The 13,336-nt window shown below is 50.6% G+C and overlaps 1 protein-coding gene across 1 annotated transcript; it reads left to right on the top strand.

Annotated features, from left to right (window-relative positions):
* The first annotated feature begins 321 nt into the window (after positions 1 to 321).
* On the top strand, positions 322 to 4,905 carry NRARP (NOTCH regulated ankyrin repeat protein). The gene has a single exon (XM_086921180.1). It carries the CDS (start codon positions 1,227 to 1,229, stop codon positions 1,596 to 1,598), a length of 372 nt encoding a protein of 123 aa, XP_086777306.1. The 5' UTR covers positions 322 to 1,226; the 3' UTR covers positions 1,599 to 4,905.
* The last annotated feature ends 8,431 nt before the right edge of the window (positions 4,906 to 13,336 follow it).

The raw sequence follows: 13,336 nt of genomic DNA, 5'->3' as shown, positions 1-13,336 counted from the left end.
ATATGTTTATTTATTAAAGTTGCACTGATTGCCGATATGTGCTGCAGCGAAACTCCTGCCTTTGCTCCGAGTAGAGGAATTCTCACCCGGCCCCTAGCTGTCGTGGCCACGCCCCCTGCCGGAATGTCTGTACGTTCCATTGCCAGAGTTCGAAAGTTTCACCCATCCCCCCCGCCCCCGTGGGAGCGTTCCATCGCTGTCTCCGCCCGCCTGGATCTCTGCCCAATGAGCGGCGCCGCTGCCGGAGGCCCGGGAAGGGACGTCACGGGCCGGCCATTGTTATGCAAATAAAAGGAACGCCTGAAAAGGCGCTGCACGGAGCCCAGCACGAGCGAACGTCGGAGACGGGACTGTGCAGACCAGTGCTCGGGTTTGGTGGCAGTGCGGGCGGGACGGGGGTCCCTGTGCAGCCGTGGGTCGCGTGCAACTCGGATCTCTGCAAACTCTGAGGCCACTTCTGCATCGAGCCGAGCTCCGCATCCTTAAGTGCTCTCTGCAGCACGAGCCCCCGGGACTTGCTTGAGGGGGAAGTCTATGTGCAGATCTCCACAGCTGCATACTGCAGAAGCCGAAGGATAAATCCGTTTGGGCAAGTTGCATCTGAATCTCTGCAAACTCACTACCTACCCGGCAGAGCGGTGGAAGATCGCGCCTTGCACGCCCTTTCTGCAGGTTGGAGCCCTCACAGTCCGTGCATAGGCGGTGATCTGACCCCCAGGACCCTGCACCGTTGAGCACGAGGCGATCGCTTCCACGGTGCAGAGGAAGCGGCTGTAATCAACAGGTTCTGAAGCCGGGGAAAGGAAGGCGCGTCTGGGCGAGCCAGAGGACCCGAAGCCATCGCACTGCAGGGGACGAGAGCTGATCCTGTAACGTGAGCCCGCTGCGGAATCGCACGCACCCGAGAGGCCTGCAGAGGCTGCATGGGGAGGTGGTCCCTGCACGTTCCTTAACCCGGAGAGTGGGGCCTTGGATCAGAGCACTGGTGGAATCCCCCCTCCTGGGAGTACCCTCTGCATCTCCTTCCACGGCCCTCTGGAAGAGAGTCTCGCTGCTGATCCCTCCTGTGTCTCCGGAGACACCGAGAAGCCTCATCGGAGTGACACCTGGTGACCGTCGCCTGTGGCCCCAAGCCTTTGCCGTGAGCTTGGGCATTGCCCTTTGGTCGCCCCTGGATCTGGTGCCCGGGAGCCCCCTTCTTCTCTCTCCCCCTCCGGATCCATTGCATGATCCTCCACCCCGACCCTCCAGCCATGAGCCAGGCCGAGATGTCCACCTGCTCGGCCCCGCAGCCGCAGCGCATCTTCCAGGAGGCGGTGCGCAACGGCAACACGCAGGAGCTGCAGAGCCTGCTGCAGAACATGACCAACTGCGAGTTCAACGTCAACTCCTTCGGGCCCGAGGGCCAGACGGCGCTGCACCAGTCCGTCATCGACGGCAACCTGGAGCTGGTCAAGCTGCTGGTGAAATTCGGAGCCGACATCCGGCTGGCCAACCGCGACGGCTGGAGCGCGCTGCACATCGCCGCCTTCGGGGGGCACCAGGACATCGTGCTGTACCTCATCACCAAGGCCAAGTACTCGTCCAGCAGCCGGTGAGGGGGGAGTCCTGGCCCGCCCCGGCTGCCCTCGTGCGCAGGGCACAGCTCACTCTTGGGGACGAGTCTCTCCTCCCTCCCAGCAGGGCACGCACGGTGGCATCCCGGAGTGGCAAGTGGTGTCTGCACGATCAGCCCTCCCTGTGGAGAGAGAGGTTCAGGATAACACGGTGACCCCAGGACTTGGGCCGAGGTGGCCCCTGCAAAGTGTACTTTGTGTGCCTGCTGCCTGCCTGCGCAGCCTGGACTGGGACTATGTGCCTCTCATGCACAGGTGGCGGCCTCGCTGGCACATCGCACCTCTTCGGGTGGGAGGGCGTGGAGGGTCCTTACTGTGGGGCAGAGGGATCGCGAGCTTCCCGGGTCGGCCGGTTCCTTTTATGCCATCGGCCTGTCCGGAAAGTCTCACTTGACCCTGCTTCCGAGTGAGGGGGCCCGCTGCTCTCGCCTGCCAGTGTGTCGGTGCACCTTGTGTTTTTTCGTCTCCCGCTGGCTTTCCCAATGGTATCTAAAGTAAAGGGAGGTCTTGATTGCACGCATGTGAGGGGCAGTGCCTTTTTTTGAGCCTACACAGTGAAAAGTCGACCTGTAAGGTCTCGTATATACATTGACTCGGATGTTCCTGCCAGACAACTGCTTTCCCAGTATGTGCCTGATTGCAGTCCCTGAACTTTAATTATTCGTGAAAGTGATCGCTGTGAAATGAATGTGTCCTCTTTTCTCCGACAAAATTTTCAAGCAGAAGTATTTTTTTTTTTTGCACGTGTATTTTCTATTACAGTTTGGCAAGTGTGATTTTGCCACGGGCTGCTACGCGCACTCCTTGTCCAACACAATTGAATTCACGTGGTCTCAGTGTACACTATCAACATCTTTTTGTGTAGGCTTAATGAAATGCACTCCTGTCTGGTATAGATTTTGTTTTTTAATATATAGAAAATATATATATAAATATTTTTGAAATGTAAAAGCTGCTTAGGTCTCCATATTTTCGTAAAAAGGAAAGTGTGGGGGGCCACAAAGATTACTGAAAAAACTATGTAACCTGCTTTTCAAGGTTTTTGTCTATTTGGGAGTTTTTCAATGTCTGTGTTTTATTCTTCTTCCCTTTTATGCCATCTACCTCGACTCTCCACCAGTATTTCACAGCCTCGCGTACATTAACCCTAAATTTCCATGTCACCATTTACTCCTGTCAGCGTTATATTGCAGATGCCATATTCTGTGTAGGGTTTCTTCGGAATGAGGTATTGCTCAGCAGGTCCAGTTTTTCCTTGCCTCCTTCAACGCATTTCGACTTAACATTTCAACTGCCCAGACTTAGTAGTTCCTATACCCGCCTTCTCGCCCCCTATGATTATTCCCCCCCACATACACTCACTCAAACGCCTTTTGCAACGTGTACTCTCTAAAACCAACCCCCAGCTATTGTCATACGCGAATCCCTGGGAACCCTACCCCCTCCCCCCATTGTTAATTTTCTCTCCTTGAGTCTTGCATTTCAGAACACTCTTCGACTTGCTTTAGGACCAAGGCATCTTTAACAAAATCCTAGGAAACGCGCATAATTGGAGCTGTAAACCATTCCATTGTTCAGAAATGTGTGTGGTTTGTTTGCATCAAAGTAGCCGAGCGCCCTCTTCTGCCCGGAAAGAAGGTTGCAAGCGTTTTCAAATATACCCATTTGCTTGCAGATTTTAGAAAAGCCCTTTCTTTCCACAGCTTCTGAACACTCGTGAACTGTGTGCTTGTGGTGGTAATGTAACATCTGTACTTTCCACTTTGTTCTGGCAATTACAGCTCCAATCCCAAATCAACCCGAGTTCCGAGAATACTTTTTTGTAACGGTGTCTAAACTGCACGGAAATCAATGCCACAACCCCCACATCCCAGCGTTTACCATGTAAAAAAAAGTTGCCTAATGTTTTAAAACTGTAAAGCTATTTATCGTGTATGTATATAATTATGACGAAACCTTGTTGAGATGTGTTGCGAGTGCTCTTGGGATGGTATAAGTGGAGAATCGCACGATTCAAATTGCAGACTTCTTTAAACTAAACAAACACTCGATTCCGCAATATATATTTTTTTATTAGTTCCAGGTGCTGTTTTTTAACGCCCCCGACCCCACTAAGCGGCAGGTTTTTTTGCTGTGGTGACCTGGCTGCGATAGAAGCCATGCACTAAAGTGGATAACTCAGCGTGATGCCATCAGCCTGTAGGTATAAATGAAATCCTAGATTGCACTCTCTACCCAGTGCCAGAGGACAGAATTTTGCACCAGGGGCCCGGTGCAGACATCGACCAGTATTTATGGTCGGAACATGCATTCGCCAGAACCCCTGCGGTGTAGGTTCTTTTTAAGAGGGCTGTACAGATTAATGAGACCAATAATGTCATAATATTTATGACATACTGTGAAATGTGTTTATTTCGGGGTTGGGTGCTCCAAAAAAGCTCTCTTACGTTTTTCTGCACGTTAGGGAGCCTAATTTTTATTTTTTTAGAACCGTTTATTGGAAATAATCACGCGTACTGTCCTTGTAGTTTCTGAAACAGAACCACAGATGTCTCTTTTTCACTAAAGCAGGAACAGACTTCGAAAGTTTATAAAATGCCCTGCCTCCGTGCCCCTCTCTAATTTGGACAATAATTGTTCCGGGGAGGGAGTCATAGGAGAATTGGGATGCTGTAAATAAGTTGGATGTGGGGGTGCTGCCCTTTACAATCTATTTCAAAGTGATGCATATTTGCCTCACCTTTGCAAAAATAGCATTGCAGCCCTGACAACCTGTTATATCTTCTGAATACTCTGTTAAAAAAAAGAAAGTTATTTTGTTTTGACCATATTTGAAATAACTGGCCTGGAATTTACATTAAACTTTCGCGCTAGAATGGGTTAAACATAAGAGGAACTCTCTGGTTTTCTGTCATCAGTTGAGCATATTTTGGACCACCTGCTTTTCTATTTAGATCATTTTTTCATCTTTTGAGAAGTCTTTTCGATTGGTTCAGCGGGGAAAGAACAGTTTAACGCGAAGCACAGTCTGCTCCGGACACGCAGGAGTGGGGTGTTTTGTGGAACTCCTTTCTAGATGCGGACATCTTTTTTTAATTATGTTAATTAATGTTTAAGAATGTTTAGGCTTATATTGAAGCTGTATGTAAGTCACTATATGATTGTTTCTAACTGGATAAAAAAGTCTGTACAATACAGCGTATTTTTGGAGTGTAAGATAATAGACCTGTAGAGCCAAAAGTGAAGAGTTTATGAATAAATTTTTCATTGATCGTTTTTATAAAAACAAGTTTTGTGTTTTCTTGTCTTGGTGGTTCTGCCGCGTGTGTCAGTGTTGCGCCCTTTGGGGTTCAGGAATGTAATGAGCTGTGGTTATGGATGAGCGAGAAGGGGGCATTGGCATAAGATGGTATTGCGCCACAAAACGTAAGGGCCCTCCGAGGACCTTTGACAACAGGCAAAAGTGCTCCCGACCCACTAACTCGGAACAACCATGTCTTTGATTGTCTGTGAAAGATGCTCAGAATCTCAGGCGTCCTGGAAGAGCGTTCCAGAGTTTTGGGCCACGGTAGGGAAAGGAGCCACCTCCCATGCCGGTCATTTAGTCCTGGGAACTGTGTAAAGAGAGGCGCTAAGCGCGGATGAGCAGACTGATGCGATATTTATCAGGGTAATGATAGGGAGGGGAAGCTCTGTCCATGCTTAAGAAAGGTAAGCTTAAGCTGGATGGGTTTCTGCGCCCTCAGCCAGTCAGGGAGTAGAGGGGTGGCCGAATCCTGTTTTGGCAATCTGTAAATCAGTCTGGCGGCTGCATTCTGCCCCGCCTGGACGGGTCTTATGGAGGCTTTACAGCCCCTAAAACAGAATGTTCCCATCATCCAGACGGGATAGAATGAGTGCCCGAGGACCCTTTGAGCAGAAATTGGAGTCCGGAGGAATCTCAGCAGCCATTTCAGAGTAGAGAAGCCATCTGAGGATGCACTAAAACGCCATCTCCTGGCACGCAGCCGGGTCGTTTTCTGGCACCTCCTGCTACAGGCAAGGCGCAGCTGGCAACAGGGGCGGCTGGAGACGGGTCCCACTGGCCAAATCTTCACTGTATTTAGTGCGTAGTCTTTCCGTGTGTATGCGGAGGAATACAATAAGAAGGGTGGGGGTCCCCCTTGTCCCCTACGCACTCTGCATCAGTGCTCCCTCAGTCTATGGCGCCACTTTGCTGGGGGAGCGGGCCGTGGAGTACAGTGGGCTCTGGCAGAGGGCCCCCTCCACTACGGGATGTCTGGGGCGCGCCCCGGGCTTCCGTGGAACCCTGGGTGGGAGGGAGCGTGGAATGCGGCGGGGACCGAGGAGGGGCCCTGCCGGGGTGGAATGCAGTATTTCAGGTTCGGGCCGCGCAGAGGCCCTGTGGTTGGACTCCTAGGTGCGGCCTGCGAGGCACAACGAGTCCTGTACACAACTTCCGGAGCCTCTTCCCAGCACCGAACAAAGTACATACATGAAAACCCTCTGATGGCTGCGAGAGTGCCGGCTGGCACCTCGAAGAGGGGATGGGAGGGGGAACCTAGGGACACTGGGCTGCCCGTGGGACTCAGTTTATCGTGGAGGCTCTGCAGGTCTTGCTGTTGTGCGCCCTTGCTGGTCACCCCGGTGGTCCACCTCGGTCCAGTGCAGCAGGCGCAGGAAGGGGTTCGGCTGCGCTGTGCGCGCGCACTTGTGCGCCCTGGCTGACCCTACTGGTGGCGGGCTGGTGCTCGATCAGGGCAGAGCACCAGGTGCAGGAAGGAGTACGGCTGCGCTGTGCCCGCGCGCTTGTGCGCCCTGGCAGACTCCACCAGTGGCGGCTGGTGCTGGTTGTCCATCAGGCCATAGCACCAGGCGCAGGGAGGTGTACGGTTGCGCACACGGTTCTGGGCCCGTTCATTGCTGGTCGCGCTGGTGGACCATCTGTCCAGTGCTCGCCTGCGCTGTGCCCCTGGTTCCGTGATGGGCCGGTGCACAGGGCGCAGGGATATGTCCGGCTGCGCTGTGCGCACACGCTCGTGGGTTCGTGTTGGTCCCCTTGGTGGCCCGTCTCGGTCCAGTGCACCATGTGCTGGAGGGCGTTCGGCTGCGCTGTGCTCGTGGTTCCATGTTGGTCCACCTCGGTCCAGTGCACCAGGTGCAGGGGAGGTGTTAGGCTCTGCGTTGCGCACTCGCTTCTGGGCCCCGTTCGCTGCTGGTGCCGCTGGCGGACCATCCGTCCAGTGCACCATGCGCAGGAGGGTGTCCGGCTGCGCTGTGCTCGTGCTTCCGTGGTGGTCCAGTGCACCAGGTGCAGGAAGGTGTTCTGCTGCGCGTTAACGTACGGGGCCTGTTTTGGCGCGGATCACTCCGCGTCTTTATCATCCTGTAATGAGGAGTTGAGGGCCAGCGGAGGAAGCAGCTGTGAAGTTGACTTCCGCGGCATTCCTTATGAACGAGCCGGCCGCATCCTCTCCCTCAATCCCTCCAACTTCCTCTAAGCATTTCTCACAGACCTCGCGGAGAGGAGTTTTTGGTGCGCAGAAATCGCCATCTCGTCCAGAATGTTCTAAGAAACTTAAGTTGAGTGGATGCGGACGTCTTGTCCGGTCCAGATAAGTATGGGGGGAGGGGGGAGAGATGGTTGTTCGGAGCTTCCTCCCGCACTGTGAACACCGCATTGGTGAAACGAAGACCGATCGTTTTAAGCCACCATCTGTGCCTTTCACTCCCTGCAGGTGGTGACCCGGGATCACTTTGACGAGGGATCCCCGAGCAGGTGCAGTGTGGGATTGAATCCACCTGCAGGGGACCCCTGTCCCCTCTTCCCAGGGCCTGCTGTCAGGTGTGGACTGAATGCTCCACCTGGTATGTGGTGTCTCCTGATGGCATGGGTGCGAAGCCAAACCGTTTCCTCGTCTGCACGAGCCACGCTGCCGTAGGAAGGCGAGTGACGCCTCACGCACACCCTTGTCCCACACCTGCTCACATCTGACTCTGGTGCGAGTTGTGTTCCAGAGCAGCCATCTGCCGCTTCTTCTGCCCCTCCAACCTGCCCTGGGGTGTAAAAAGCAGGTGCGCACCCCCTCTGGCCCATCTAGCATAGCGTGAGCGAAGCTTATGAAGGTCTTATCCTGACCACTTTGTTGCTGACCCTACAGGGTGAGTGCCAGGAGTGCTACTGTGAATGAGTCAATTGTATGTTACTAGCTGGTAACCCAACATCCCGAGCACCCCCTGCAGTAGCTCCAGTCAGTTTACTGGAGGTCTGCTCACTCTGTTAAGTTATTAATACTATGTCAATAAGAAGGGAGTACACAGGCTACTAGTTCATGTTGGAAACGCTCCCCAAAACCTGGAGCTCAGATGACTGTATCCTTCGGAGGTATTGTGCATGCAGAAAGCGCATGACTGATGGATTCCAATGCAGATTTACAAGCCCCTTGCGGCACTTTTACGCCGCCGTCTCGTCACTTTTGTGACGCAGCGGAGGTGTAAACAATGTGCCACAATGCGACATATTTACAACGTGCCGCATCCAGTGAGATGCGTCACGTTTTAAAGCCCTGCGCTACATTATACCTGCGTCAGGTATGATGTATGTATGCAGGGTGGGCGTTCCATCGCAAGGAGGCCCTGTAAAAGGGACGCAGTGAAATCAACAAGATTTCACTGAGTCACTTTCACATCCCTGCTGCGTCAAAACCTTACGCCTGCTTGTAGCAGGCGTAAAGAGTGACGCAGCATAGCAAGTATAGGGTGCCCCCAAGCAGTGCTGGAGTTGCGTTGCGCTTGTGAAACAACTCCAGCACTGCGTCACCTTTGCGGCATCAGATGCATCATGCATCTGTCTATTCTTGCGCCATGGTGCGCTGCATTATAAAAGCGGCGCATCAATGGTGGCTCAAAAGGTTTCTGCCTTGACGCAAAATAACTGGCACATCTCTGCTGATATGCAGGGATGCGCCAGTTATTGTAAATCTGCCCCTCTGTTTACGAATCAGTATGAGATGGTCAGTTTATTAACAGACAGTAAGATATCTTTGTTATTTAAGGAAACTTGCAGAATCCCACAAAGTAAATTTCCGGCAAAAGAAAAGTTGGTATGGGCGCATAATTCATCTTAAAATTAATATAATCCTCTACACCTCAAATAATGCAATGACACACTATGCTTTGGCGAAGCCCATCAAAAACGGTACGGATACATTCAAACGTCTGTTCTAGTGCTTAGTTGTTAGGAACGGTGAAGACACTTCATGTTAAAAGTAATGATACTATTTTCAAAAGTTGTTTTGTCATTTGTGAACATTTCCTGGTAACCAGGAGTTTTGTTAAATGTATTTTGGCAAAATATATATTTTAAATCGAAATTTGAAATACTGAAAAGGGCTGGAATACTGCTCCCCACCAGCCACCATTGAAATTTTGTGTCATATTCAAATGGGTTTTAATTCGGGTAAGAGAGACACTCTCTCGTGTTCCTGCATCTTTAGAGAGCTTCAGGAGACATAGAAATTGCCATTTTATCAAGTTATGCCATGGATCTTAAAGCCTTCAATCCTATAATGTCTACTAGCTATTCTTTTTTTTTTATTTATTAAACATTACAACATAATGCCAGGCATTGAGAATGGTGCAATCATCTTAAGCATCGTAGATAAGAGCCATACAAAGGTAATTGTCTTGAGTCAGCGCCTCGCTCTTTGTGGTGCTTTGAGGCGTGACGTCCATGTATGGGGTTTTGGTAATAGTTCTGAAAGAATTTGAGTGGTCTTGCTTCTCTCCTGTCGTACAGTTCACTTAAAAAATGTTTGGTCATCCTCTAATAATTGTTACATCGTGTCTCAACAACAAGATCCTACCAGCTATGGTCATGAACCGATTTATTATCCTTACATGGGCGGGAGATGGGGTCGGTAGTGATGAGGTAGGTCTGTAATAGCTGCCATTGGTCCACTGCTTGGGGGTAAAGTGGAAAAGTAGGTTTTCAACTGTTTGTTGCAATATGTAAGGTCAGACAAACCAGCTTTTTGCAATATATGAGGTCAGGCAACCAAACTTCTATTGTGAAACCTAAGTCTTTGACTTAAGTTAGAATTCTGGCTTTTGCATGTGTGTACAGTGTAGAGCCAGTGTTGGTGGAATTGTGGAGCACTGAAATGGTAATTTCAGTTCTTCAAGAAATCTTATTAGTTTGATTTTGAATATAGGAATTTCTGACTGTTGGGCGTAGACAGGTGCATCTATTGTTTCTGGGGTGGGGGGCTTGGTGCTTGCGTGAAATTTTGCCAAGTAAACCTCTGTCCCCAGACTTGTGGTCGCAGGGTTCAAGTCTGTTCTCATGTAACATGTTTCTGGAGGCAGGTCACTTAATAGGTGGTTGTAGAAATCCAGGCATTTCACAGTGCAGTGACCACTAACCTGACCAGCCACAGTGCGGGGTGTCCCATTGGGCAGTATCCTGCCCCCTGTCTGAAATATCCTCGGGCCCCAGGCTCTCTTTGGAGGTCTGTCTTTGAAGGCTTTTAATTCTGACAAGAACCTTTTTAGAACAGGAAGTGTCCTCTAAGACCACACCCTCCGCAACGCCAAAAGAAGTCATTCAGCACCTGAGCATCCTCATGTCATCAGAAGCCAACTGCCAGTCACCTGAAAGATGCCCTCTCCATGTCCAACCTTTAACCACCTGGTAGATATTGTAGTGGAGTATGATGTAGAAAAGGCATCCACCCCAGATCAAACAGGTAGTACAGAGGGGGTCAGCTCTCAACAGAAGATCCCGCTGGTGAGAACCCAGAGGATTCTGATGATGATGTGGTTGCTAACCAGGTAGAAGTCAGGGAACTGAACCAGGTTAATCTAGGACTACTTGGGACTGGAGGAGGAAGAATCCAATCCAGGCCTCCAAGTAGGCCTAACCCTGAGCACAGAAGAGGAAGGTCACTCTCCAGTGAGTCCAACCAATCTGATGACTCACTAGGGTCCCATGCCTCAGCTCTAGGGAAAATGACTTTCCCTCAGAGAAGAGAGCATAAGGCTAGGATGAGGGAATCCAAGCTTAGAATCAGGAGGCAAGAAGTTGTCTTTGCAAAAGAGACCCTGGCTCTTGAGAGAGAACATTGTGTGGGCTAGAGCCCACTGGTGGCAGCACAGTACCTAGAGATAGGGAAAGGTCTCATGACCATAGAAACCTGAACAAGATTGTCCCTCCCTACCAGATTGCGGATGACATCCACAAATGGATAACTGCTTTGGAGAGGGCTTGTAAAGTACAGAAGGTACCCCAAAGTCAGTGGGCAGCAATCTTGTGGCTCTCCTTTTCAGATAAAGACACAGACAAGCTCCTGACAGTTAATGAACAGGATGCTGACAACTACTATGTCCTGAAGAGTGCTCTGATAGATGGGTTTGGCTTAACCACTGAGCAGTACAGGTTGCTGTTCAGCGATACCCAGAAGGCAAAGACTCAGGACTGGACTGACTTTGTAGATTGTGCTACTAAGGCTCTGGAAGGCTGGTTACTGGGCAGTAAGGTTAATGATTATACATGATTGTATAATTTGATTATGAGAGAACAAATTCCTAACAACTGTCAGACCAGTTATTGCATCAGCACCTGGTTGACTCTGATCCGACCTCTCCCCAAGAATTCGGAAAGAAGACAGACAAATGGGTCAGAACCAGGGTGAAGCAGAAGATACAGAACCAAGGTGGTGATCAGAAGAAGCAAGACCAAAAGGGTGGGGAGAAAGCAAAAGACCAGAAGTCTTCTCAAGGTCCCCAAAAAGCTTCTAAAAAGTGGGGGTGACCATAGGAAGCAGACCCTACTCTCCTACACAACCCCCTCCGAAACATAGGGACATTAAACTAACCTTGACCAGTTGAGTCTTCATGTTCTAAGTGGAAATATCTGGAGAGTCCATCTGCATTGGCATGGTCAGTCCCAGGTCTATGTTCCACTGTAAAGTCCATCCCCTGTAGGGAAATGGACCAGCTAAGCAGTTTGGGATTTTCACCCTTCATCTGACCATAAGCCCCTCTTGTGGCTAAATCAGATGAAGGTGAAAATCCCAAACTGCTTAGGTGGTCCATTTCCCTACAGGGGATGGACTTTACAGTGGAACATAGACCTGGGACTGACCATGCCAATGCAGATCGACTCTCCAGATATTTCCACTTAGAACATGAAGACTCAACTGGTCATGGTTAGTTTAATGTTCCCACGTTTTTTTTGGGGGGTGGGGGTGTGGGGGGGGGGGGGGGTTGGGTAGGAGAGTAGGGTCTGCTTCCTATGGTCACCCCCACTTTTTGCTGTGATTTTCTAGTTTTTCGACTTTAGTGTGGCTGTGGGCCTGCTAATCCAACCCACAGCCCAGCTGTTCTCTCTCTAAATTGATACCATGTACTTTAGGTACATACCAGATTGGGTATTGGGTCACCTTCGTGAGCCCCTGTATAGTGTACCATAGGTACCCAGGGCATAGGTGCATCCAAGGCCTACCAAGGGCTGCAGCATGTATTATGCCACCCCTGGCTGGCCTCCAAACTGACATCACAGGCTGATCACTCAGCTTGGGTAAGGTGGTGTAACCACCCCTTACTTAGATATAGTATATCTATATGTACCTATACATATAGACACATTTGCACCTATAAGTCACTCCTATGGTAGGCCTCGACAATCCTGGAGGCAGAGTGCTTGGTTTTATGTGAGAGGGTGCCCTAGCATGAGCTGAGCCCCTCTGCAGCTTTCGGAACCATCTCCTTATAGCTGTTCTATGATATAGCCATACCATATACTTTTAAGTGCATTATAATCCTCGCGGTTATGGCTAACTTTGGTTTGGCTTTATCAAAACATTTTGTGTAAGGTGTCAAACACTTTGGAATACTACCCCCCACCCCCTGCCAATTCTGGCAGCGGGGGTAGCATTCCACCCTTCTAGAGGGAAAAGACATGTATGTTACTGCTTTACCTGGTTAAAGTTAAACAGAGCCCCAGCATCACAAAATGGATGCTGCTGCCACAGACACAAGTCTGGCCTCCTGCTGCTGGACAAAACTCCGGCAGGGGAGGCGTGGACAATAGGTTTCCTGTCCAGGGAGGTGCCAGCACTTCCCCAGACAGGCAGATGTGTTTTGGGACAGGGAGGGCTGCATTAGCATATGCTTTTTGAGACACTGCCTGGGGCACACAAGGTGCTCCATGCATAGCCTGGTTCAAACAAGTTGCTGGGGCACTCCAGCCCAAGCTCTGGCACAAAACTGGACAAAGGAGAAGGGGTGTAACCACCCCCTTCTCAGTTCCACCCATAGGAGGGACCTAGGCAGGTAATCCAGCCCCTTAGCTTAGTATAAGTATAGGCGCTGTGTCCCCGGGACTTTAGATTATCCTGGAAAGAAACTTTGATACAGAACTCTTGGACCTTCGACATTCTGTTCTGACTATAAGACGGAAGACATCTCCCTTGTGGAAAAGGAGTGACCACCCAGTTCAAACAGGCACCACCAGTAACTTGCTGGTCTGCTTTGTCGACACTCCTGTCGGAACCCGAAGACTCAGCGACACAGGAACTGGACTCTCAGACTTCTCTAACGCCAACCCACATCCACAGCAAAGCTGAGACCCATGGCGGACACGAGAGACGTGGGACCGGACACCCTGGACATCCTGCATTTTGCTAACTGCTCAACTACCGAGGTACCCTCGCAGTTTT

The sequence above is a fragment of the Lissotriton vulgaris genome, chromosome 5 (genome assembly GCF_964263255.1).
Source record: "Lissotriton vulgaris chromosome 5, aLisVul1.2, whole genome shotgun sequence".
NCBI lineage: Eukaryota > Metazoa > Chordata > Amphibia > Caudata > Salamandridae > Lissotriton > Lissotriton vulgaris.
This window is presented reverse-complemented; position numbering and strand designations above follow the sequence as displayed.